General features: G+C 50.2%; 1 protein-coding gene across 2 annotated transcripts in view; it reads right to left on the bottom strand.

Moving 5' to 3' along the window:
- Nucleotides 1-3,729: 3,729 nt before the first annotated feature.
- Nucleotides 3,730-27,390, bottom strand: part of LITAF (lipopolysaccharide induced TNF factor) — a 29,498-nt gene continuing 5,837 nt past the window's right edge. For both annotated transcript variants that reach the window (XM_055340990.1, XM_055340991.1), the window contains exons 2-4: nt 12,227-12,451; nt 9,104-9,260; nt 3,730-5,368 (exon numbers count right to left, since the gene is read on the bottom strand). In XM_055340990.1, the coding sequence (XP_055196965.1) occupies nt 5,260-5,368; nt 9,104-9,260; nt 12,227-12,446 (486 nt within the window). In that variant the 5' untranslated portion in view covers nt 12,447-12,451 and the 3' untranslated portion in view covers nt 3,730-5,259. The remainder of the gene's footprint in view (nt 5,369-9,103; nt 9,261-12,226; nt 12,452-27,390) is intronic.

Below are 27,390 nucleotides of genomic sequence, written 5' to 3' on the forward strand. Positions count from 1 at the left end.
CTCAACCACTGAGCCACCCAGGTGTCCCTGTAGGAGACAGTTCTTTAAAGCAACTGAGAGGTTCCTCAAAAAAATTACAGGGAATTCACATGGCTCAGCAATCCCACTCCTAGGCAGATCCACGGGAAAATCGAAAACCGCCGTCCATGCAGAAACCCGCAAACGTGAACGCCAGCTTCCGTGGTTCATAGCGGCCCAAGCAAAATGCAGAATAATAGCCCCATACCACGGAGTGTTTCTCAGCCAGTAGCAGGGTGAAGGGCCGACACATGCTACAACCTGGATGGCCCCCCAAAACAGGAGGCCGACTGACAGAAGCCAGACAGGAAAGGCCAGAGATCATATGACTGCGTTTATGTGAAATATCCCAAAGAGGCCAATCCAGAGGCACAGGAGGCAAATTAGAGGATGCCACATGCCGGGAGAGGGGTGAAGGGGCATGAGCACTTCACACGGTGTGGAGCTGTATGTGGGGCCCATGAAGATGTTCGCAAGTTGGGAGGGGCAATGGCTGCACAGCACCATGGATGTTCTAAATGGCACAGCATTCGACATTTTAATGGAGGAGAATTTCAGCTTAAAAAAAAAAAACAAAAACGGGATCTCTGGGTGGTCCAGCAGGTTGGCGCCTGCCTTCGGCCTGGGGTGTGATCCTGGAGTCCCGGGATCGAGTCCCACGTCGGGCTCCCTGCATGGGGCCTGCTTCTCCCTCTGCCTAGGTCTCTGACTCCCTCTCTCTCTCTCTCTCTCTCTCTCTCTCTGTCTCTCATGAATAAATAAATAAAATCTTAAAAAAAAAAAAGATGAGGGATGCCTGGTTTTGCTCAGGGCGTGATCCTGGAGTCCCAGGATGGAGTCCCACGTCAGGCCCCTTGTGTAGGGCCTGCTTCTCCACCTGCCTGTGTCTTTGCCTCTCTTTCTATGTTTCTCATGAATAAATAAATAAGATCTTAAAAAAAAAAAAAGAGCCACCAGAAATATGGGCAGGGCCGTGCTGAGCCCACCACTCACACTTAATCAGGCAGGGCTGTGTTTGGCACCCCAGCTGTACAAGGCCCCGGGTCCAGCAGGTGTCGATCCATGAGAAACAAGGCCAAGACCACACGTGGCAGACCAGAGGCTCCCAGATGTTGCCCTTTGCGCTCACTTTGAACAGTGACTCCCCCCCCACACACACACACACAACCCTACAAACAGGTTCACCAACACTGTGCAATTAGGATGCAGTCACTCCCCACGCCCCCACACTAAGCTGATGCTGCCTATTTGGGAAACAGCATGTGGCCACTTAGGGACGCTGCCCACTGAGAGCTTTAGACCCCCTCGAATGTGTGGTACATCTGCACAACGGAATACACTCGACACAAACAAGCTCTCAAGCCACGAGAAGATGAGAAGACGGGGAGGAAGCTTCAATGCATAATGCTAAGGGCAAGGAGCCGATCTGAAAAGGCTCCGTCCTGGATGATTCCAGCTCTGAAACACTCTGGAAAAGGCCAAGCTATGGAGACAGTGAAAGGATTCACGGTTGCCAGGGGTTAAGGAGGAGGGAGGGATGAATCCACAGGATGGATGGACCACCGGATGTCCAGGGCTGTGAAACCAGTCTGTAGGATCCTTCAAGGGCAGACACGTGGCATCACATTTTTGTCCAAACCCATAGAAGGTGCACCACCAGGAGTGCACCCTGTTGGAAACCCTGGACTTTGTGTGTTGATGTGTCCGCACAGATTTATAATTGGTAACAAATCTCCTCTGAGGAGGGGGCGGGTGGGATGGGTAGGGGACAGGGGGTGCATGGGAAATCTCTGTACTTTCTGCTCAGATTTGCTGTGAACCTCAAACTGATCTCAAATAGCTTATTTCAAAGGGAAATAAAGGCACTTAAAAGCATGAACATTGGGATCCCTGGGTGGCACAGCGGTTTGGCGCCTGCCTTTGGCCCAGGGTGCGAGCCTGGAGACCCGGGATCGAATCCCACGTCGGGCTCCCGGTGCATGGGGCCTGCTTCTCCCTCTCCCTGTGTCTCTGCCTCTCTCTCTCTCTGTGACTATCATAAAAAAAAAAAAAAAAAGCATGAATATTTTCCTAATATTGTGGAGACTGGGCACAAAATGGTTAAACGCGCAAGCCGGTACACTTGGCTGTTAACTGTGTGTGTGTGTGTGTGTGTGTTAATCTGAGCCTCAGAATCTTGTTTCTTTAAAATTCTTAGACTGGGGAGAAAAAGAAAAAAAAAAAAAAACACCAACTGAAAAAACTCCTGGTTTCTCTCTTTCATTGCCTGGCTGGATCTACTTAGAATTCTCTCATGCGCCTATGAAAAACAGACGGCTCATTGTAAACATTTGAGTCATACATGCAGGAGATAACTTTAATAGGATCAAAAATGCAAATCAGAATTTTGGAAGTAAAAATTCTAAAATCTACATTTACTCCCAACGGAGATCTTTGAGCCCAGAAAGTCAGAGGAGGATTTAACATCCTGCACATGAGACACTGTCGCTGGGGGAGAAAAGCAAAGCCAAGCTGTGTGTGTATGAAGCTGCACTGATGAATAGTTCGGCGCCCAACAGAAGCGCTCTCAGTAGCAACTGGGAAGCCAGTTGTCCCAGAGAAAACATTTTCATGGGTAGCGCCGTGGTCAGCCAGGAACCAGTCATGTGCTTCCAGTTGGCTCTAATAGAAGCTCTAACTGTCTGAATACTTTTTGTTAATGAGACACAAGCCACCACTTCTGGAGAAGCCCACCTCTCCTAGACGGACTCACAGTAGGAAAAACAGGACACACAGCCATTTGAGGCTTAAATTGGTAACCCTCTTCGTTGAGGTCCAAGTAGGTATAAAGGTCTTGCATCACCTGAAAGTGGTTCCATGTTAACAAACTTAACTCTGAAAGCCCAGATGAACAGAGGCTAAACAAAAGATCCTTTTGATTTGCAACCATATAGGAGTAAGCCTGCATTCTCAACAATACAAGGGAATGATAAAAAAATAAAAATAAAAAATACAAGGGAATGAAGGATGGAGGCTTCCTACTCTGGGCATCTGACTTTATTTTTAGTTCCGCAGAGTATGTTTTATGGTCCTTGAAATAGGGCTGTTGTTTTGCAGACTCTGCATATGTAATTAATAACAGCTTGAGACCATTTGTATACCCCCATCTGAGCAAAACTGCTAAATATGCATGGCCTTCATTTTGTCAAATGAAAAGGAAAAAGACACAAACAAGATAGGGTGAGCGGCAATTTTGGGGGGACTGTGCAAGTTGGGGTCTAAATGACAACGTTAGCCACACCAAGATGATGGTCTTCTCCTGTGCCTTCTGAAAAATGAAGCTTTATCGCCAGGTAGGAAAAGGATTGATGGCATTCACATTCCTGGCCAGTTACAATGCCCCCTTCTAGCATCTCACAACTGCCCCGGATCAATTAACAAAGCATGTTTTGTTTGCAGAATGAATGAGGACCGCTTTCTTCTGTGCATTTTCTCAAAACTTGAAAGCTGTGGCCTGCTGCCATAGATGATGCCTGGTGGGTTCCAAGAGCCTAACGTCCCAGTCGGACTCGCTAGCAATCCACCCAACTCAACATCGGTCATCTTGACATCGAAGGATATTCAGCGAGTCTGACGTTTTTAATCACGAGAGGTTTTCTACCCTTATGGAACAAGTAAAGGTTCTTTGTGGCTGGAAAACACAACACAAGATTTCCTTCACATCATAAGAACTTATAAATAGTTCACCGAGTGAACCAAAGATTTTATTTTTTAATTTATTTTTTTTAAGACTTTATTTTTTAAAAGCAGGTAACACCAAAGGACTATGTCGTATCCGTATTCATTGCAAAAATAATTACTGGGACTTTCAAAATATCAAAAGAATAAGCTGGATCACTGGTTAGAACTATAATTTTCGGCCAATATACACATTTGTGTGTGTGTGTGTGTGTGTGTGTTCCAGGTCTAGGCTTCCTTTCTATGTATTATCATTCATGTGCGTTCTCTGTGTCTATTATCATCAAAATGGGGACACTCGAAACTCGAGCCCAGTTTTATCTTGTTTTCAAAGCTGATGCAGCAGCTAAATGAGAACTCTGGTTTGCTGATTGAGTCTTAGAAATCATGTCTTCTGATGCCATACAACGAAAGGTATCTCTGAAAAATAAAGTCAGAATTCAAACTCCTTTGAAACAGGTAAGTCCCCAAGCTCTCCAGCACCATGGTACCTGGATGCTCACACTGTGCTTTCCTGTTTCTCTAAACACACAACTGGGAACCCCAAAGGGGTCCCACTTGAAGAGTTCCATTATAGAGGTTTTCGTAGAACCGCACTAAACCCACATGAGGCCATGGATAAAAATCATCCGTTGCTTTTTCTGTTAAGAACCAAAAAAAAAAAAAGAGTGCCTTCCTTGGGAAGTAGGAAAGTAGTAACAATCCTACAGTTAAGAAAAATGGTTCTATAAATCCCTCCTTCCAAAATTATGTTCAAAGGTGTTAAAGACCAAAAGGGGGTCATAAAAATGGTGAATATAAATGACTCCCCTACTAGAAAAAAAGCCCTTCGTGCAAAGTGGCTGAGGGTCTGGTGCGGAGAACTGAGGAAAAGATCCATGGTCAAGACCCGGCCCTACATGTTTCTAGCACGTATTTATGATCTCAAGGGTATAAATGTGGTGGGTGTGAATTGTTCCTCCTTGTGCTGAAAGAAGGAATGAAGAAATCAAAGTGAATTTGTGTGCTAACGAAAAGGCTCTGAGAGGCAAGCCCTTTGTTTCTAAGGCAAGAGTTTTGTCATTGGAAGTGGGAACAGATGCACATGGTGGCAGGCACTGAAGGTGGGGCCGGCCGTCTGTGGGCCAGAACAGTCTCAAAAATAAGGCAAGCCGCAGCTTCTCGGTTTGAGACCACCCCCAGGAAGGCCCACGGAGGCCAGTAAACGAAGCTGGCCCATGGCAAACCACCCGAAGATATTCAGACAGGGGCGACAGTCACAGTTAAGGTGGGGTGCCTTGGGGTCACGGCAGGCGGGAACCAGCATTCAAGGTGAATGTCTTTGCATGTCCTGCGCACGACTCCAAGCAGCAATCTCTGGGGTTTTTTGGAGGTGTGTTACTTTTTGCGATATATTTTTTCCCCCAAAAGAAGACACGAGGGTGGAGCCCCTGGAGAGATGAGGCCACCAAGGCGGAACGGGGCCGGGTGAGGGTTGCAGAGCACTCCGGGCAGCACGCGGCTCCCTCCAGGTCTGACCGAGTCCTACAAACGCTTGTAGGTGCCCAGGAGAGCTTTGCAGTTGGGACAGTAGTGGTCCACATCCTGCAGGGCGTCCACACAGAAGGGGATGAAGCAGCAGCCCGCGATGCACCTGAAGAATAAAAAACAGCCACACACGGAGTGCGTTACCCTCTGTAACAGTTTCAGATGGTGGCCACCAAAAAGATAGGTCAGTTGTCCTAACCCCTCTGAACCTATGGCTCTGACCTTACTTGGACTCAAGGTCTTTGCAGGTGTCATGAATGAGCTCAAGACGGGATCCATCCTGGGAGGTCCAGGTGGGCTCCCTCAACCCCATGACTGATGTCCTTCCAAGAGGAGGGGACACACAGAAAGACAGGAGGGGGCAAAGAGGCGGATTGAAATCTGGCAGCCAGAGCCAGGGACCACCCAGGCCACTGGAAGCTGGGAGCAGTAAGGAAAGGATTCTGCACTCCTGAGAGCCTTCAGGGGCAGCGCAGCACCTTGCTTGGGACGTTTGGCTTCCAAAATCCTGAGAAGATAAATCTTGGTTGTTTTAAGCCGCCGGGATTGTGGTTTTTGGGAATGGCAGCCCGAGGAAACGAAGCCACCAGCCAATGCCAGGACTGCTCTCGGATACACTGCCCTCGGTGTGTTTTCAAATCTTGGGTCATCTGAGCATCTGTCACTCTTAGATTGGGGTCAGTGACCTTCTTGCGTAAAGGGCCAGCTAGTCCACATTTTAGGCAACACAGGCCTTGTTTTGCCGAGGCCTGCACACTGCCATAGATAATCTGTAAACAGATGGTGTGATATGTTCCCACAGAACTAAAATGGGCTGGAGTTTATTAACCCTGGTGTCTAGACTGATCACTCTTCCCTGTGTAGAGGCTGCTTCTGACAGCAACGACCAAACAAAATTCCCCTAATGACATCTCTTCATCTAGTAACCCACTATCAGCACACCCAGGCAGGACCTGCAGGTGGCCTGTGGTAGAAGACAATAGATCTGATCTTTGTCCCCAGTTCCCAGGCAATTAGTTCCAAAAAACTCTTGGAATTTCTTGAGCTGACAGGTGAGTCTTCTGTTATTCAAACCAAGCCCCTTTCACTTACACCTGATTTTATGCTAATAAGGCCACCAGGGCAGAGGAGAGAAAATGAGTGGGAAAAATCAGAGAGGGTGACACAACATGAGAGACTCCTAACTCTGGGAAATGAACAAGGGGTAGTGGAAGGGGAGGTGGGCGGGGGGTGGGGGTGACTGGGTGACGGGCACTGAGGGGGGCACCTGATGGGATGAGCACTGGCTGTTATATGTTGGCAAATCGAACTCCAATTAAAAATATATACAAAAAAAAAAAAAAAAAGGACAGGGCTGGTCACCAGAAAGACCCTTGGTTCACGATGGTTCGAAGGTTAGAACTTTCAGCCCCAACCACAGACCGCAGGGAGGGAACTAGGGCTGGGATCGGGTTATAAACCCTCTTGAGCAACTGTATTCGGACAGCTTCAGCATTGGTAAACACATCAGGAGAGTGGTGCACCCCAACTCCACGGTGACAGAAGCGCCTGCACCGGGGACCCCTCTGGACCTCGTCCTATGTATCTCTTCATCTAGCTCTTGTTTTATTTGTATCCTTCATAATAAACTGATAAATGCAAGGAAAGTGTCTTTCTGAGTTCTGTGAGCCGTTCTAGCAAATTATCAAAGGTGAGGAAGGAATAACAGGACCCTCAGTTTATAGCTGGTCATCAGAAGTGTGGGTGACCTGAGGCTTGTGACTGGGGGCACCCCCACAGCCTTATGACCAATGTTTGCCCAAATTTGTTAAAAATCAACATTTTAGGGGTGCCTGGGTGGCTCCATCGTTTAAGCATCTGCCTTTGGCTCAGGTCATAACCCCAGAATCCTGGGATCAAGCCCACATCTGAGCACATATGGGGCTCTCGGGCTTGCATCTGGCTCCCTGCTCAGTAGGGAGCCTGCTTCTCCCTCTCCTTTTCTGCCTGCCATTCCTCCTACTTGTGCTCCTTCTCTCTCACTGTCAGGTAAATGAATAAAATCTTAAAAAAAAAAAAAACACAACATTTTATAATATACAGCCTAGAGAGTATAATCAATAATATAGTAATATTTATATGGTGACAGATGGTAATTAGACCTATCATGGTGACTTCATAATGTATAAAAACATCAAATCACTATCTTGTATATCTGAAATTGATAGAATATTGTATGTCAATTATAATTCAATTTTTTTAATTATAATTCAATTTTTTAAAAATCATCTATGTACAGGAAGACATTGATTTACAAAAAGCAGAAACAGGATGCAGCCTGACCAGGAAACAATCTTATGAAAAGAATTTCCTCCTACTGCCTAAGTTTACCCAAGTTCAAGAAAGGGCAGCCACAGTGCCTTAGCACTAATCCTTACTTGGCTCTCCTGCATTACAAACACAGCTCCATGATACCTCCAGCTTTCAGGGGAGGGAACTGGAGCACAGAGAGCTGAGGTCACTTGCCCAGTCACACACCAGTGAGAGGTAGGATTAGAACCCACAATACCATATTTAAGGAGGAAAAGAAGGGAGGGACAGAAAAGCTGCCTCGATTTGAGAGCTGGATCGTTCAATAGTTCTGACCCTCAATAGCTCTCATCCTGTCCTTCCCCAGTTTTCAAAGATAAAAATGAGTTTTAATACAAAAATGTCCCAGGACGATGAACTTTTATTTCACATTTCCTGCCCAGGGGCTGAAGAGGTCAGCCATCACTGCAGTCCCGTGGGCAGGACAGGGAAACAGGTGCCAATAAACCTGTTTGGTCTCCTTTCCACCCCACTGAACGTGTGTCTTCAAGGAAGCTAAGCTCTCGGGGGCTTTGAGCCTCTCTCTTCGAAATGAGGAAGAGAAACACCATTCCTTCTAGAGCTAAGCCACCAATGAGGAACACGCCAGTTGTACAAGAGGCCAGGGCTCCTAAAAAAAAAGATTCACAGATACCGTTTCCTTCGAGGGAGAAAAATAGAGCCCATGTGGTTTTCTGAGTGACTCCCAGGCCAGGAATAAAGAGGCTGCCTTTATCTGGTTTTTTTTTTTTTTTTGGGGGGGGGGGCTAATTAAACTGCGTTCCCTCAAATTTCTCCAGAACAAAAACCATAATTTCTTGCAATATACTACCCTTGGTGCAGACATAAACATACACTTTCCCTGTATAGACAATGCGAAAAATACTTGGGGTCATAAAAAGGTAAGTTTCAAAGAGAGGGGCGCCTGGGTGGCTCAGTTAGTTAAGTGTCTGCCTTTGACTCAGGTCATGATCCTGGGGTCCTAGGATCAAGCCCCATGCCGGGCTCCTCACTCAGTGGGGAGTCTGCTTCTCTCTCTCCCTCTGCCTGCAGCTCTCCCTGCTTGTGCTCTCTATCAAATAAATAAAGTCTTAAAAAATAAAAAATTTCAAAGAGATCGCTATCAAGTATAACGTGCACGTTGTTCAAAGCTTCTCTCAGAGTCAGGCTAACATCATTATCATTAACTCGGTTATGAAATCCTTCCAAAAAAAAAAGACACTGCTCAGGGTATCACTCGACAGATGCAGGGGGCTGCTGTGCTAGGCCCTGCACGCAGGGAGTGGTCTGAGCAGGCGAGGGGTGACAGCAGCTTCTAGGTGCTGATCGGCTCAAGAGCAGTGGTTCCCAGCAGGGAGGGGTGGGTGCCCCGGGCATCAAGGGCAGAGGTCAGGGGGTGCAGCTTGCCATCCTGCGGTGCTGGGGATGGGAGGGGGGGGCAACACAGACAGATGTGATACAGATTGAGAGGAAGGAGGAGGAGCCTGGGGTCCATGAGGGCCCCGGGACTTACCCCAGCAGGCATAGGCTCCCGCAAGAGAGCCAGGTGAGGGCACCGGCATTATAGGACAGCTGGGTCACAATCATCTTGTTGCAGGAAGGACAGCACATCTGGATCGGACGGTCAAAAAAGGAGATGGGCTGCTGCACGTAGACGGTCTGCACGGCGACTGGCGGGACAGGTAGAGGCGATCGGTGAATGGGGAGAGCATCCGCTAGACGACCCGGGATGGGGGGGGCTGGGTCCCCACAGGGGCTGGCGTGCCCACCACTTGCAGGAGCCAAAGGGTGGACGCCACCCAGGTGCCCGCGGACAGGTGAGCAAATGGCTAAGCACAATGGGATCTACCCACGCGGCGGAGGCTCGCTCAGCCTTAAAAGGACACCCTGACCCGCGCTCCAACACGGATGAGCCGTCAGGATGTTGTGCTGAGTGCCACGAGCCAGGCACAGGACAAGGCATGCACGATTTCACGTATGGGAGGCACCTCAAGTCATCCAATTCACAGAGGAGATGGTGGGTGCCAGGAAGGGGGGAATGGGGAGCTGCTGTTTACTGGGTCTGGAAGTTCAAGTTTACAAGATTTAAACATTCTGGTTGGGGGGGGGGGGCTGGGTGGTTCAGTCCTTGAAGCACCTGCCTTGGTTTGGTCATGGTCATGATCTCAGCATCCTGGGATTGAGTCCGCATCAGGATCAGTCCGCTCACAGTGGGGAGCCTGCTTCTCCCTCTGCCTCTGCCCCTCCCCCTGCTTGCACTCCCTTTCTCTCTCCCTCTCTCTCTGATGAATAAATTGTAAAAATGTAAAAATAGGGGTATCCCTGGATGGCTCAGCGGTTTAGTGCCTGCCTTCGGCCCAGGACATGATCCTGGGGTCCTGGGATCGAGTCCCACATCGGGCTCCCTGCATGGAGCCTGCTTCTCCCTCGGCCTGTGTCTCTGCCTCTCTCTCTCTCTCTGTGTCTCTCATGAATAAACAAAATCTTTAAATAAATAAATTTTTAAAATACCTTTAAAAGTTCTAGAAAGAGATGGTGGTGACAGTTTCAAGATCACTTGAATGTGTTTAATGCCATTCAACTGTACACCGAGAGACGCTAAATTTAGGTGACAAATTTACCTTATGTGTGCTTTACCAAAACAGTGGCAGATTTCCAGCATTATCATTTGGGAGGCTTGCATGCCCCTGACCCCCTTGCCATGTGAGATGGGGACAAGTTCCTGGAGCGGGGGTCTGGCTCAGCACGACCAGGCTTTCAAACTCACTGACCACAGAATCGGGTAGGGAACTAACTGCCAATGTTGCCAATGCAGGTTCCTGGGCCCTATACCCACCCCCGGCCCCTACCGCTGAGACAGGCTGAGTCAGCAGGTCTGGGGCAGGGTCCCCAGAAGGCTCTTTAAGCTCCCTGTGTGGTTCGACAAAGGTGGTCTGCAGATGGTAATTCCAGAAACAGTGATATGATGGGGTTTTAGCCTCAATTTTCTTCATCCATAGATTAGTGGTTGCCAGAGGCAGGGGGGATGGGGAGAGGTGGCTAATGGGGACGGGATTTCTTTCTGGGGTGATGGAAATATTCTGGAATTGGCGCCGATGCTTGCACTGACACCATTGCATCAGACACCTTCAAAGAGTGAACCCTATGGCATTAATGGGAATTGTATCTCAATTTAACTCTTTTTTTACAACTGGAAATAACACGGTTGCTGCCAGGGTCCCATGACAGAAGGATAGTAAAGAACCTGACACTCTGGGTCACAGCGAACCCAAATCAAACCCTCGATGAAACACTCCCCTCCTTTCACACGTGGTCCTGACTCCTTAATAGGTTCAACCCCCCCCCCCCACCCCGCCCCCGTGACAGGGCTGGAGTTGGTACCAAGCTGGGGAATACTGGCCCAGGCTTTGCAACGAGTCCGGGAATCGAGCTGATACATGAAACAAAGATATAAAATAGTGCTAAAAAGAGCAAACTATGTGAAAAACATGTACAGGCGTTCCCGGTTACCAGAGGAGAGCCCAGAGTGATATAAATCGTGAAGTCCTTAAGCATTCAGAATGTTTTTGCGTTTTGGCAAAGTTGCTTAAGCTCATATTTCTGTCACAGTGACTCCCTTCTGTTCCTCTCTGCGGTGCTGAAATGCCGTTTCTATAATCTGTGTATTAGGGGAAATTATTGTCCTAGCTCTCAGAACTTAATTGTCCTAGAAAGACCTAGGAAGTCTTTCCTTCCAGAAAAAGCAGTATTTGAGCGTACTATAACACCTACATGTAAACTGTATAAAAGTCTTTTTTTTTTTTGGTGCAGAATGAATTTTTGATCAGAGCATGATGAGTCTGAAGTCACTTTGTTCTCTTCTGTGTGATAGCGTCAAAGTCACTCAAGCCCGGGGACAAGAGCTCACTTTTATCAAATGACTCCTCAGAGAACTTCATTTCATCAGAACAACCCACTGAAGGAGTCACCTGATGAGCCCTATTTTACAGGAGGGGAAACTGAGTCACCAGGCAGTTAGGTGAATCCAGGCAGTCTGACCCACTGGCCTACTCTCTGAGCTGGCTATTCCCTCCTCGGCTGCTTGTGATACTGAATCACCTATGCACCTGCGTGCACCTGGGTGCACCTGGGCAGCGGGAAGTCCCCAGGGATAAGGCCATGAAGAAGTAGCTAGAAGGCAGGGAAGCAGGCTGGGACAGCACCTGCTCAACCATTCCTAACTCCCAGTTGTTTCTGCTCCTTCTTCCACTCCAGTCCTGGCCTCGGGGCAGGGTCTGTCCCAGGGAGTGTCAGCAGGAAGGGTAGGGGCCTTTGAACGCAAACTCCTATTCCCCAATTCCTCTGGGATGACTGGTGGGCAGTTAGCACCAAAGGATCGGTTTGTGGCTGATGTGGGAAAGCTCATAAACTGTGCTTTACTGGGGAGAAGACATGAGCCCCCCACCCCCACCCCAGAGGTGGAACTCAGAAGACTAGAAGTGACATTCCAGGGCGAGGGGTCAGGCCAGACTGACTGGCACTTCACTTGGACTTTAGGCAGAGTCACCTCTGTGGCTCCCCTGATTCTTGCAGGGGCCCCAAGGCCAGGGTGGAGGGCGAAGGAGACAGGTAAGGGGGCGCGGGAGGTGGCACGTACTTGCATTGGCGTTGGGGACGGGCACTGGCTGGGTGTAGTAGGCTGGTGGATTCATGCCCTTGCCATCCGGGCCCGTCACCAGCCCCGTGGTCGGCCCTGGCACAGGGGCAGGAGGCATAGGGAAGTAACTATTGACGGCCACCGTCTCTTCATAGGATGGGGGTGCAGTTGGCACCGAGGAAGGCCCAGCGGCCGCCTGGTAGGATCCTGGAACAGACATTTTACCTAAAGCAAAAGCAGAAGATACCAGATCAGAAATGCAAGTGACACCTTTCTCTCTCTCTCTCTCTCTCTCTCTCTCTCTCTCTCTCTCTCTTTTCCATACCAATCTTCCCAATTTCTACCAAATGGAAAATAGGAAGAAATGGCTTGCGTGCAGCCTTGTCCAAAAACCAGAAAGGGAGTTAGCGTCCCTCCTAGACCCAAGAATTATCACCGTAACGAGGGATTCCCTAAATAAAGCTAAAAGGTAAACAGTTACAACCAAAAATCATCAAAACCTAGAAGGTCCCAAGGGCACACATCGCCCCAATCAGAGCAGACGCTTCTCTCCTGGTGCTTTGAAACTACCAACCAACGACAGCCCCGTCTTTCACATCGAGTGTCGTCCTCTCCTCTTTAACCACTGTGGGTTTTTTTTTTTTACTAAAAGCATCTTAGGTGCCGGAAAAGACAAAGGTGTTCCAAGTCAACCACAAACTATGTCACTGTATCTGCGAATATAGTGGGGGGGGGGGGCAGAGGAAGTCAGAGGGCAGAGAGGCACCCGGTGGGATGCCATCTACACCCAGTTCAGAAGCAGGCGAAATGAGTCATGAGCCACCAGTCAGGAAAGCAGTTAAATCCTGGAGGGGTGGGGAGTGGTGGCTAGAAGGGGTGGGGTGGGGGGTGGGGGGGGGTGTTCTAGGGGTTGGCCCTGTTCTTATTCTTCATCTGGGGGTAGGCTTGGGTGGTATGCACACTACGTGAAAATCCAAGTGATACAATGAAGATGTGTGCACTTTTCTGCTTATATGTTAGTTTTTGAAAAAGTAAACACACACACACACCACACACCAGCTCCCATTTTGCAAAAGGAGTATCAGAGCAGCTAGGCACGTTATTTCCTTCTATGAGGCCAAAGAAAGGGCCCCCTCGCCACTGCCTCCGCCCACCCCACCCCGGGCCTGTACCCGGTGTGTTCCTGTCTGCAGCCTCGTGCTCAGCAGCCCCAGGGCAGCTGGAGAAGGACACAGTGCTGCCCTTTGTATGGCTCTGTTTTTCTAAATGGGCAGGGCTCACGCTGCCTTAGAAGATCCATTCAAACCTGCCTCAGGAGAAATAGGGAAATGAGCTCCCAGGGCGGTGTGCCATGGTCGGGGGCTTAGACAGGCCTCTTCCCCCACATGCTGCGCCCGTGGGAAGTGGAGGCAGCAATTAACTCTGCCAAGGGGAGAAGGGGAGACTCCTTGAAGGAAGCTCTGCCTTTAAGCGGAGACCAACAAAGGAGAATGAGATCTCCACGTGGAAAGAGAGGTTCCACCTCAAAGGGGAAGAAGCATGGGAAAGTGGACACATGTAAAACAAAGTCAATAAATAAAGCTAGACAGGTTGGGGCCGGGTTGTAGAAAATTTGAAAGCCCTATGGAGGTGTTTGGGCTTTATCGAATAAGCCTGCCAGATGGAACCTTCTGGAAGGATGGAAACCTTCTCCATCTGGGCTGTCCAATATGACTGCACGTGCACATGTCTAATACTGCATGCACACTGTTGCAAAACTTACAGAAACTTACAGAAACTTACCTAAGTTTTCCCACCTCTCCAAGGGGCACCTTGGCTATGTGAATCTACTTTTCCAAGAGCAAATTTAATGAGCTCTGAATCTGTATCAGGCGTCTCTGACAAAATATTAGCATCCAATTTGGGATCTGATGTCAACACAAAACACACCCCGGATTTTGAAAAACTGTAAGACATTCACATGAAGTACTTCATTCATAATTTTTTATACTGACTGTATGTGGAAACGATGATATTCCAGATAGGTGGGGTTAAGTAAAATGTGTGTCTATGCACTTTTTAAAATGTGGCTACTGGGACGCCTGGGTGGCTCAGCGGTTGAGACCCTGCCTTGGGCTCAGGGTGTGATCCTGGAGACCCAGGATCGAGTCCCGCCTCGGGCTCCCTGCATGGAGCCTGCTTCTCCCTCTGCCTGTGTCTCTGCCTCTCGCTCTCTCTCTGTGTCTCTCATGAATAAATAAATAAAATCTTTAAAATAAATAAATAAATAAAATAAAATGTGGCTACTAAAAAATTGTTAAACTGCCTCTGTGGCTCACACTTTCTGCTTCTACAGGTCAGCAGCACTATGGAACAAGGGGAGCCATGGAAGGTGATAGAGAAGAGGAAAGGTCTGACCCGAGAAAGTGTAGATGGAGCAAGTCCGTAAGAGAAGCGAGAAGCAAACCTTGGAAGGCCCCTATGCGTGGGTGGAGGGGATGGCGGGTGGCGGCTATGCTATGTTCAAGTCCAGAAGGGACCGTTAATCAGGAAGGCAGAAGGGCAGCTAACGAGATTGCAGGGCATCTTTGTGCAAACGGGTCCGGGGTTTAAAAAAAAAGAATGATTGTGAAGGGGCACCTGGATGGCTCAGCGGTTGAGCATCTGCCTTTGGCTCCGGGCCTCATCCCAGGTCCCGGGATGATCAGTCCCGCTTGGGGATCCCCATGGGGAGCCTGCTTCTCCCTCGGCCTGTGGCTCACTCGCTCTCTCTGATGAGTCTCTCATGAATAAATAAATAAAATCTTAAAAAAAATGATTGTGAGAAGCGGTTATGGTTATGTCGTCAGTTTCCTCTGACACATGGGAACAGAAAAGCAGAAGGAGGAAAGGAGACAAGAGCACAAACAGCAGCCCGGGACACTTCGTTACCAGGTTCACCCCCCAAGCTGGATGATGTTCCTTCCCCTTGAGCTCCAAGAACCATTTCCTCCTCCCCCCCCCCACCCACCCATCACCACCACCACCCACCTCCCCGCAGCTGCTTCTGGGCCTGGCCTGGCCTGCGAGTGCAGACTCTGGCTGGGGCCCAGCAGGCCGCCTGGGTGCTCTGGAGGAATTTGCGACCTCACCAAACGTCAAGGACTCGCTGTCCTTTCCTGTCTCAGGAAAGGCAGACAGACCCCCGGCTGCCTACACAATTTATTACAAAAAACTGACTCACAACAGAAAACCACAAGAGCCGAGAACACCGGTCGGACAGAAGGCCTAAAATAGCTCGGTGCGCCGCGGTTTGCAAGGGCGGCTTGCAAGGGGAGTGCTTGGGGAGGGGGAGAATGAAGTCCTGGGGCACCCTGAATCGTGCAGAAAAAAGTTTGGGTTAAACCGCTTGGGAAACCATGACTCAACTCATGCCTTCACTTCAAAACCTCTGCTCCCTCCTCCCAAAGTGACCAAAGGCAGCCAGAAGCTGTGTTGTCAAGAGCCAACGGGGAGGGTTTGGGGGTGGGGGCCTCCTCTCCTCTCAAGGAAGGAAGGGCCCTCGCTTCTGGAAACCCAGGCTGGCCGGGTTGGCCGGGTTATCGTGCAGGCATCCCTGGTCTCCAGGCCACGGCCTAGTTTCCGAGCTTCAGGACACTGCCTCTTGGGAGCATTGCTGTTGTATCCAACAGCCACGTCAACAGGCTTAGAACTCTGAAAAGGATACAAGAGCAACAGGGCTGGGGGAATAAAAGCAAAACAAAACCCATAACCAGCTGGTCTGAAGGCTTCCTATAGAAATTCCAAAGCCTCCCTGCCCCAGGCCCCAGGCCAGGAAATGCCACATCGCTCAGGCCTATTTCTCTTTCTTTTTCTCCCAAAGCTCCCCCATTTCTTTTTAATTTGGTTTCCCCAGGGGGCAGGAGGCCCACCCTGTCAGTGGTAAAGGATCCGATCAACCTGCCTCCTCCACCTCCCGGTCCTCACCCCCCAGCGCTCTCCCGGCAAGTCTCTCACCGCAACACCCACACGCACAGACACGCACACCGTGGTGCAGGACACAGAAATAGACTACACGCGCGCACACACATGCACACGCTCCCCGGTCAGCACAGAACCCTCCAGATCAGGCCACCTAAGTGCTGCGGCGCGAGCACAGTTCCTTCCATCTAATACCCTGTGGGACAAACAGCAAAGCATCTCTGGGTTCCACACAAGAGCCAAGAGCGGGGCCACAGCTCCGCCACATAAAAGCACAGCCTTGAGAATGCCTTTGGCGACAGTGGCCCTGGGAGGTTGGGGCAGTGTCTGCGGTGCCAGGTTGTCATGGTTACTGGGAGCTGGGGGGGGTGGATAAAGGAGCAAACGAGGGACTCTCCTTCCTCCCTCCCCACTTGGGTTATTAGGCCCCTGAGTGGCTTTTCTCTACTGCCTGCTGGAAAGGACACATGGAAGGCGATCTTCCACCCAAGCTCTCCCCACCCCCCCCCAGTCTCCCCAGAGATCAAGGAAACGCTCAGGGTTGGGGAGCTGCGCGATGCCCATCTCTGAATGGCTCTGCCATTAGCCACTTCCAAGTGCTTCCAAATCTGCAGGCAGGCATTCCAAACCCATTGTTTGAACCGGAAAATGTGACCAGGGCTGCCTCCCTGGGCTTGTAGCCTTTGCAGCACCAGGCGACCCGGAGACAGGGCTCAGCCCATGGCTCTGCTGCTACCTTCCTGAAATTCTCAAGACTTAGGGAGCTGGGCCCCCAGGTCACACAGCCCAGGGTGACCACAGGTCACAGGAAAGAGAAAGGAGGCACAGGTGATGCACGGAGGTACATTCCTAACGGTGAGACGGCATGCAGACCTGGAAATCTCACGATCCTGGCCCCCACCTTCTCACCTGTAAATGCGCCCCTTGGAATCCCGAGGTCCCTAAGCTGAAAATTCCCTTTGCTCCAAGTCTCCACCATTTCCTCCACGAGGGAGCCTCGCTCTTAAATGGGCAGCGAGGGAGAGACGGGATATTTATTCCTGGGCTTTCAGGATCGAGTCTGGCAGTTGCTCGTTCATCCAACCCAGGTATATAGAACAGGATTTCTGCATCTTGTTTTCATTATAGCTGCCTCCACCACCACCACCACCACCCCCCTTTGCCCCCGAGGAGAAAAATTAAATTATATTTAAATTTAATTAATTAATTAAAATATAATTTAATTTCTGCCTAACAAGAGAAAATGAAATACTAAGAAATGAGATTTCTTTGGAGAGGGCTGAGTTTGGGAGGGCCACACACCACTGTCATCTCTAAGACTTCTTCTTTCTTTTCTTTTTTTTAATTTTTTTTTTACCTCTCTCCTAACCCAAAACTGACTTTCGCTCCCCTGAGTCCCCATTGAGAATGGGAGAGGGAGGTAGAGGGGATGAAGTATTTGGGTGCCAGGGAGTTTTTCAAATCACCATCCCTTAGTATCCCCAGAACGTGTCTCTCCATGACGTCATAAATGCAGTTGTCCGAACAAATTTTAACCTTTTACTGACCGAGTCCTAAGGTCCCTTATACTCGTATGTTCTTTTCCGACTATGCCCAGCTCACTCACAATTTAACCTAATGGGCCGCAACCAAGGGAGGTGGGCAGGGTGAAGGGGCCCAGCCCGGGGACGACGCGCCTCTGCCTAACGGGCCCATGCAGGATCGGACTGGCCGGTGTCCACTCTCCCTCTGCTGCCAGCGTCCTCTGAGTCTTGAATCCGCATGCAACCTGCTGGATCCTCACGCAGGAAGAAATCGAAGGGTACTACGGGTACCAGATAACCAGGCTGTTTGTTTTTTTCTTTTTTTAAAGATTTTATTTATTTATTCATGAGAGACACACAGAGAGAGGCAGAGACACAGGCAGAGGGAGAAGCAGGCTCCCTGCGGGGAGCTTGATGTGGGACTTGATCCTGGGACTCCAGGATCATGCTCTGGGCCAAAGGCAGGCACCAAGCCGCTGAACCACCCAGGCGCCCCTAACCAGGCTGTTTGAACCTTCCCTGAGACTCTTGGGAGTCCAGAGGCCCTGGGGTGAGCAAAATCCCCTACGCATCAACTACTCCCCACCCCTGCCCCCAGATTCACAACTGTGTTAAGATGAACCGGCGCCAGGCTCTGTACTTCACACCCTCACATGCGTCACCCCACAGAGTCCTCACACCACTGAGCGAATCACTGTTACCATCCTCCCATCTCACAAACGAGAAAGCTGGGAGGTCAAGCTGCTTGTCCAAAGTCACGCAGATGGAGTAGGGAGGGCTAGGGTTTGAACACCTCCCAGGTCGGCAGACACAAACACAGTCAGCAGCCTTGTTTTGCACACCTTACCCCCAAATGAAACGTGAAAATGTTTGATCCACACATTGGAAGGCCTTCCTCTCTCTCTCTCTCTCTCTGCCTCTCTTACATGTGTAAAAAGATGCATTTACTGCAGACGCTCAAGCCAGGGTGAAAAAATACCTATTGTGGATTCCAACTGATTTTCTCAACTGATGACAGGTCATGATCTCAGGGTCCTGGGATCAAGCCCAGAGTTAAACGAGGAGTCTGCTTGAGATTCGCTTTCCCTCTGCCATGCACCCTCCCTGACCCAACAAAAAATAAATCTTTAAAAACAAAACTAAACTGCTTCTTTAATAAGACCAGGGAACCCAGGACCTTAATATCAACCAAAAGCAGATATCCACAAAGCTCTTCCTTCTCATTCTGGAGGAAAGACAGACAGAAGGGGAACCTCCCTGAGATACAATGCAAGTCCGAAACTCCATAGTTAAAGGACCTTGTGGTGCCAGGCATCGCTGCCACCTGCTGTAACATCCAGGTGGGAAAGGCAAAAGCCCCTTGCCAGCAGAGTCTCAGAGCAGCTCAGTCCCAGCCTTTTTTTTTTTTTAATTTTATTTATTTATTCATAAGAGACAGAGAGAGGCAGAGACACAGGCGGAAGGAGAAGCAGGCTCCCTGTGAGGAGCCTGATGCGGGACTGGATCCCAGGACCCTGGAATCATGACCTGAGCTGAAGGCAGACGCTCAACCGCTGGGCCCCCCAGGCACCCCAAGCCCCAGCCTTTTAATATGGTTCTGTTGAAAGAAAAGGAAAGTGCCCTCAAAATCCTGGAGAGAAGCCACGCTGTCAGGCCCTGCGATCCTCACATCCTGAGCTGAGATGAATGAATCGCTCCTGAGACCTCACGATACTGAAATAAACCCAGAGAGGCCTCGCTTTCAGCTGCAGATCTCTTCCTAAAAAGTTCAGCCTGAACAGTCTCGGAATTCCCTGGAACACCCCACCCCACTGGGGGCTGCTATTGTAGGTGTCCACCACTGCTTTGGGGACCATCCTCCTGGTTCTGTGCCCGCACAGATGTGTGACCCTTGTTTGCGGAGATGAGCCCTGCAGTGCTCTGCCTGGAATCCTAAATTCCAGGGGAAGGGGCTGCCCCCTGGGAAGTCTCTGACCTCTGGGAAGTCTGGTGATGACCAGCACACCAGCCTTTCCACTGCAGACTCAGCCCCGACAGATCGCCGGGGGGAAAACGTGATTTCAAAGGACAGAAGCCAGATGCAAAGATCACACGGGGTATGAGTCCATTTCCATGAAATGCCCAGAACTGGACACCCAGAAGGTCAGTCGGTGCTGGTCAGGGGCTGGAGGGAGGGTGTGGGGAGGAAATGGGGGGGGGACTGTTAACGGGCATAGGTTAACTGGGGTGATGAAATGTTCTGGGGGTGCCTGGGAGCTCAGTCGGTTAAGCAGCTGCCTTCAGCTCAGGTCATGATCCTGGGATCGAGTCCCGCACTGGGTTCCTTGCTCAGTGGAGAGCCTGCTTTTCCCTCTCCCTCTGCCCCTCCCTCATTGTGGGCTCTCTCTCTAAAAATAAACAAAATCTTTAAAAGAAAGGTCCTGGAACTTGAGAGAGGTGATGTTTGCACAACGAGAGCGTGCGTGCTGCAGGCCACTGAACTGTACACTCTGAGATAGTGAATTTTATGCAATGCGAGCTGAACCTCAGTTGAAAAGGGGGAAATAAAGGCATTGCTAGAAACCTTGAGCCGCCGTAGTCCTCACAAGCCAAGGCTGAGCCTCCAAATTCACCACCAGGCTTATCCGCTCAGCCCAGCCTGTGGCTCTATTTACCTAAAACCAAAACCACTGGGGTCTTTCGGATGTGCCCCGTGCCCCCAAGACTAGAATGACCGAAGATCCTGAGTTGCCCGAGATGGAGAGGGTTCCCAGGGCACAATGAACCCCCACCCCCCCACCCCGCCTCCCACTTCACCACCCACGATGCTGCACATCTTTGATGCGTCTGCAGCCTGGCTTCGAAGTCCCCGGGCACGCTCTTGCCACTGCCCTGGCTTTCCTTCCTTCCCGGGGCGTTGAAAATTCCTCTCCACTGTCATCCTCCAGCTTGCGCATCACCTCCCCGGAGAGGTGATCTTTGGCCTCCCCAGGGGAGAATTAATTCCTGCTTGAACCTCTCTCCACCATATAGAGATCAAGGGTGCCAGACTGCGTCTGGTCAGATGGCATGCCTCACGGCATGACTTTGGTGCCTCAGTTATCCCATCCATAAAATGGGAACACTGGTAGTGTCTTAAGGCTCATGGGAGGATTAAATGAATCCACTTGTAAAAGCACCCAGAATGGGACACCTGGGTGGCTCAGTGAGTGAGCACCTGCCTTTGGCTCAGGTCATGATCCTGGGGTCCTGGGATCGAGTCTCGCATTGGGCATCCCGCAGGGAGCCTGCTTCTCCCTCTGCCTGTGTCTCTGCCTGTCTCTGTGTCTCTCTCATGAATAAATAAAAAAGCACCCAGAGCAACAAGCGGCACGGAAGCACTGAGTATGTGTTAGCCGTGACTAGCACTTTGTCACAGAGCTTGTCTGGCTTCCCGATCAGTCTGTGGGTCCTATGAGGACAAGGATTGAAATTTCTTAGAATCTGCATCCCTTGCACCTAGAACTAGGCTCAAAACATCACAGGTGGTTTTACTGAGTGACCCACGGGGATGGAGGGGTTTCCCTGGATATGGGATTTTGGTGCTCACCCTGGGAAAGTTCTAGACAACCCAAGACAAGCTGCTCACCCTGACGCTTCAACAGATGTGGAGAGAAAACAAGACCAATCTTGGATGGCATCAAGACTCGGAAGCAAATGTAAATGGGAGGCTCTTATCCTAACACCTCCGCTTAGAAGCCGAGAACCGTTTTGCAGGAAGATGTTTATACAATGACAAGCCTCAGTAACAGATGGTCTCCTGGTTCAGCTCAAGGTAACACGAGTATTTGGCCAAAGTGTCACCAAATACGCTCCAGAACTGGAGTCACTTAATTGGGTCTGAAATCCTTCATTTCCCCAGGATTCCTGGGGAGAGTGGTGTTTCTCAACAGGGCACCCCGGGATGTCAAGGCGGGAGATCACATCAAGATGTGGGTGGAAAGGGAAGTGTGGAGGTGTGCAAACATGAACAAGATAGAATCAGAAAAAAGAAAAAGAAAGAGAAAGAAAGAAAGAAAGAAAGAAAGAAAGAAAGAAAGAAAGCCCGCCCCACAATCTCTGAACCTCAAGATGGGCTCCTATCTACTCCTCGATGCAAGTTTATGATGCTGCTGGCATCCGCGCTCTGCAGCAGGTGCCCTGGTTTGTGCCGATATCTGCTCCTGGTTCTGCTCGGGGTTACCAAGGAAGGTGGGGAGGGGTTCATCCTGCGACAGTATCATCCATTCCAAATCCAGATTCATGGGCAGGCTTCTCACTGCCATCACCCCAAACTCACAAACACCTGTCCCTGCATGTTCGTTACCTGCTCCTTGGTGTGGCTTTAGAGCCACTGGGTCTAAATGGATGGTGTGTCATCCCTTCTCCAGAAATGACAATCTGTCTTTTGTCCACAGTGTCAAGAAAACTCAGAGGCCCTAACTATCCTGTGCCCCAAGATGCCATAAATGTCAGCAACCCCTGCTGCTGCATGTGGACAGGAAAGCGCGGGACAGAGGTCACACCTGTGCTGGCATCTCCATCCCCAGGGCATGTTTATAACCCAGATACTCTTGGCAGATGAGGGACTCACAGAGTCTCAGGTCATTTTCCCTCCCTACTCCTATCCCTTTTTGAGATTTTATTTATTTATTTGGGAGAGAGGGAGAGAGAGCACAAGGGAGGGGAGGGGCGGAGAGAGGGAGGAGCAGGCTCCCCGCTGAGCAGGGAGCTCGATCCCAAGACCCCGGGATCATGACCTGAGCTGAAGGTAGATGCTCAACCCACTGGGCCACCCGGGCACCCCTCCCATCCCTTTCTGATGAGATGACCACCAGGCAGCCCCAAAAGCAAAGAAGGACGTGAGGCCCGATGCTGAGAGGTGTCATTGGGCAATGGCGCATCACGGGCTTCCCTGCAGAGTCCGGGCCTCGGAGGCCATGGCCAGCACCAAGTCTAGGGATGGGACAGGGAAGCCTGGTGCCCTGGATACAGTCACGCGTGGGGTTTCCAGAAACACCTGCATGCACTCCCCAGTCATTTGCAGGAGTGGGTGGGTCACCAGGCAAGGCATGGAAAGGAGACCAAACAGCTCAAAAGAAAATCGATATGATGGAATTCATTTCCTTTTTTTTTTTTTTTAAGATTTTTTTTTTTATTCACGAGACACACAGAGAGAAGCAGAAATACAGGCAGAGGGAGAAGCAGGTGCCCTGCGGGGAGCCCGATGCGGGACTCGATCCCAGGACCCTGGGATCACACCCTGAGCCAGAGGCTGATGCTCAACCACTGAGCCACCGAGACGCCCCTGGATTGCATTTCTTTTAAAATGATGCAATTTAAAGGCCGGTCAAACGTTGGAGAGCAAGAAACTCTGGCTCCCGTGGTTCAAACGCCACAACTCCACCACTTCTGGGTGGCGTGAAGTGGGGCAGTCGCTCAGTTTCTCCGTGCCTTGGTTTGCCCATCTGGAAAATGGGCTAACAGTCCTCATACCTCAGAGAGGCACAAGTGGGTATGCTCAGAACCCCGGGCATGAGGGGGACTACAGAAGCGTTAGTGCCCGTGACTTGGGGAAGCAGACAGGGACCAGGGAGGGGACCGCTTGGCCACGGTGGCACAGAGGTTCCCGCTGCCAAGATCCAAGCGCAGACCCCACTGCACCACGCGCTCCTGTTCTGGGGCCACTACCTCCATGGCTTTCCATGTTTGCCTAACCCCCCCACCCAGAATAGTGTCCCCTAAAGGCGTCCACATCCTAATCCCTCAGAATGTGTGAATCCCTTAAAGAGGGACTTTGCAGCTGTGCTTGTTAAGAGAGGAGGAGGAGGCTGTCCCCGAGTACTTGGGGAGTACCTGGTGGGCCCAACGTAACCACGAGGCTCCTCTTAGGAGGGAGGCAGGAGGACCTGAGAGGAGAGGAGGTGCTCCCCTGCTGGCTTTGAAAGTGGAGCAAGGGGCCAAGAGCCAAAAAACGCAGATGCTTCTGGAAGCCAGGGAAAGGCAAGGAGATGGATGATCCCTGGGAGCCTCCAGAAGGAACGCCAGCTACACCTTGATTTTAACCCCGTGACACCCGTTTTGGATTGCTGACCTCCAGAACCGTGAGCTAATGGATGTGTGTTACTGTGGCCACTGAGCATGTGGTAATCTGTCCCAGCAGCCGTAGGGAATGAACACACCCACCTCACCACTGGGTCGCCCAGATTCCCCACCTGTGGATTCTCGAGGGGGCTCCCCTCCCTCCCACGCCTCTGTCCCCCTGCAGACCTGACTCCCTCAACCTCCCATCCTAAGCCCCAGCCATCTGTCCACCTGCCCTCAATTCACAAGCAAGCGCTTCTCTGACTCAAACTCCACTTAACTGTGTGAGTGTGGCCACCCTGGCATGCCTGCCATCTCCCCGGGGACTCTGCTCCAACAGTCTCCTCCACCTGCCAACCCTGCTCTCAGCTGGCTCCTCTCCTAAGAGCTCTTTGATGGCTCAGGTCTTCCAAAATGTAAAAACATTTCTGGCTCCTCTCCCCTCAGCCCGGGTGCTCAGCCCCTCTGGCTTCCTGCTTTTCTTCCCCATCCTCGGGATCACCCTCCACCACTACCCCCCAGCCTCATTCCTCCCTCAGCCACGACAACACTAAACCCACTTCCTATTTCTTGTCCTCTTCTCCCCAGGCTGGAGGGCCTTCCTCACTTGGCCCAGGCTTGCACCTCTGTCTCCTTCCCCATCAGTTCTCCCCCAAAAGGTCCCCAGGGACACAAGAGTGTGCACCCACTCCTCAACTGCACACCAATCAGGTTGACCCTGACCCATCCAACTCCAGCGGAGTTGTCATCACATGCAAAAAGATGCTCATCTCACTCGAGGAGATGCAGTTAAAACGGTGCGGAGACAGGCCGTCCAGATTGCTATCAGTGAGAAATCACATGGACATCACACACTTGCTGATACGATCAGGGGCAAAAGTATGTGTCAGCTCTGTGGTCTTCCTCCCCCAACCCCTTGACCTCAGGCTCATCATGAGAAAACAACAGACAAGCCCAAAACCAGGAGAGTACTCCCCAAAACTGCCAAGGTCACGGAAAATAAGTAAAGTCTCAGAAACGGTCACAGACCAGAGGGGAATGAGACAGAACAAAGAAATACAATGTAGGATCCTGGATTAGACCCTGGAACAGAATCCTGTAGGAAAAAAGGTTTTCCTCTGAGTTCGAATAGTCTGAAGTTGGTTAAGAGGCAGGTATACCAACGCCAGTTTCTTAGTTGTGACAAACAACCCTGATGTGAGATGTTTTGGGGCGGGGGGGGGGGGGGGACCGGATGGGGTAAGTATGTGACTTCTGTACTAACTTGACAACTTTCTCGTAAATCTACAATGGAAGGATCTACCAAAAGGTAACACGCAGGAGACCTTCGAGCCAGCAGTTCTTCCTCTAGGCATCTGTAGCCAAGATACCCAATGCATGGGTGAAGTGACAAATGATGAGCACACAGGGTTATTCACTGCAGCGTGGCCAGAAACCACCTATCCATCGGCAGGGGACCGGGCAGATCGGTGATGGCCCGTCTATGTCAAGGGAATAGTACACAACCACCAAAACAGAACAAGCAAGAGTTTTATGTGTGGAAATGCATCTCTCTAGACATATCACTGCATGAACAAAGCCCCAGAGTGTTCACAGCAGGCCATCATTTGGGTGTAAGGAAGAAGGATATACATATCTCCTTATAGGACATATAAAAAATGTCTCAAAAGGATATATAAGAAACTGATTAACGGTGGCTTCCTGTGAGCGGGGACAGGGCTGGACTGGGAGATGCAGGAGGAAGGACGTTCTTCACCTACACTTCACTGGTCTTCTGTTTGTTTTTTTGTTTTTGTTTTTGTTTTTTAATATTTTATTTATTTATGAGAGACAGAGAGGCAGAGACACAGGCAGAGGGAGAAGCAGGCTCCATGCAGGAAGCCCGATGTGGGAATCAATCCCAGGACTCCAGGATCACGCCCTGGGCCAAAGGCAGGCACTAAACCGCTGAGCCACCCAGGGATCCCTGGTCTTCTGTATGTACACTGAGCCATAGCAATATTACATAATCAAAAAATTAGATTAAGAAAAAATTCAATATAATAGGTTTATTCATTATAGCTTATTAAGTTTACAGGACTCAGTATTTATTAATCATATTTATAATTAAATAAAATAAAAATTAACCCATATCTGCCTCCCGTGTACTCCCACCTGTGGGTGAAATGATGTCATCATAGCCCTTTGTCCCGTGAACCATCTCACATCACTGCCCAGCACCTGGCCTTTAGCTCCTCCCTGAGTGTTTGCAGAGTGATTAAAGCTTCTGATTACTTCTATTTGGTGAGGAGATATGTAAACTACTATTCTCACTATATCATCCCCAAATTTGTGACAACAATGTCCTATTTACCAACATAAAGTTCTTTCTCTTTGAATTTTGTGCTAGGACCCATTTTTTTATGCAGGGGGTTCTGAAGGCTGATGGTTCATATGAGACTAGGGAGATACAGACCCTCCCTTGCCAGCCTTAAGGAATCCCTCTGGGGAGGCAAAGTTAACTAACATGGGGGAGATATGGGAACAGATCCAAAGGGGAAACTGAGTCCAGATTCTGAGCCAAGTGGAGGGTCTAGGGGACACAGGCAAAGGCAGGTCGGGGCGTGGGGAACAGCGTGGGGGGACGCACAGAAGCAGGCACACCTGTGTCCTATGGGGAACATAGCAGTTGGCCAGAAGGGTGGGGTCGGATCACGGGAGCCTTCCCATGGCCAAGAATCTGGCTCAGGCTGGACCGTTCACAGGGGGTCCCCAAACAAGGGTTCTGCTTAATTAACCAGCATCCCAAGAACAACATGAAAACCCCTAGAAGTATCCAACTCCTGCCAAGAAGGAGGGTTAGATTCTAAAAATAAGCCTCAAAACCTAGAATACAGGAGAAACCAACCACAGCAGAAGCCACGCAGCAACTGTCATCAGTATAAACACACATCAAAGGCCCAAGAGCCCAAAGCCAAAGGGGTCCCTCTCCCCACTCACGGCTGAACACAACGAAAACTCCAGCCTCGTGACTTCTGACACTGCTTCATTCTGACTGATGGCTTTCTTCAGCATCCCTCCCCAAAAAGCACCTGAACTTTTTTCTAATATCGATCCCATATTTCTCTCTGTTTCCTTAAAGTCTACAAAGAAGAAGATGACGATGCCTGGGTCGCATCTGGTGGTTCTGTGCTGTCCCAGACTGCAGAAGGTCCAGCCTGCGGCTGCTGGCAGCTCCCACCCACCCACCCCTGCCTTTGCTGTGTCAAAGCCTCTGAGCATGGGAAACCCGCACCCACAGTGTAAGAACTCTATGTAACGTAAGAGTTATGAGTTTTCCTTGGGTGTCTCCTATGAGTAAGGTAAACATACTTGGGCGTCTGTCTTGATGATAAATATCTGTGTTACTCAGGAGTCTCATATTTGCTTATTTCCTCCATTCTGGCTATATTCCAGTTGACTGCTGGAATTATAACTGTCATGTCTTTGAAAATTATGGGAAACATCCACCTCGCCTTTAGCAAGCCTTCAGGTGAGAACAGGGTGGTAAACGTTACCTACTGAATTCCCTTAAAGACTTGCCCCCATATGCCTGGCCTCACCTACACAATCCAGCCCTCCACAACATATGCCGTCCTCATG

Source organism: Nyctereutes procyonoides, unplaced genomic scaffold (assembly GCF_905146905.1).
Source record: "Nyctereutes procyonoides isolate TBG_1078 unplaced genomic scaffold, NYPRO_anot_genome, whole genome shotgun sequence".
Classification (NCBI taxonomy): domain Eukaryota; kingdom Metazoa; phylum Chordata; class Mammalia; order Carnivora; family Canidae; genus Nyctereutes; species Nyctereutes procyonoides.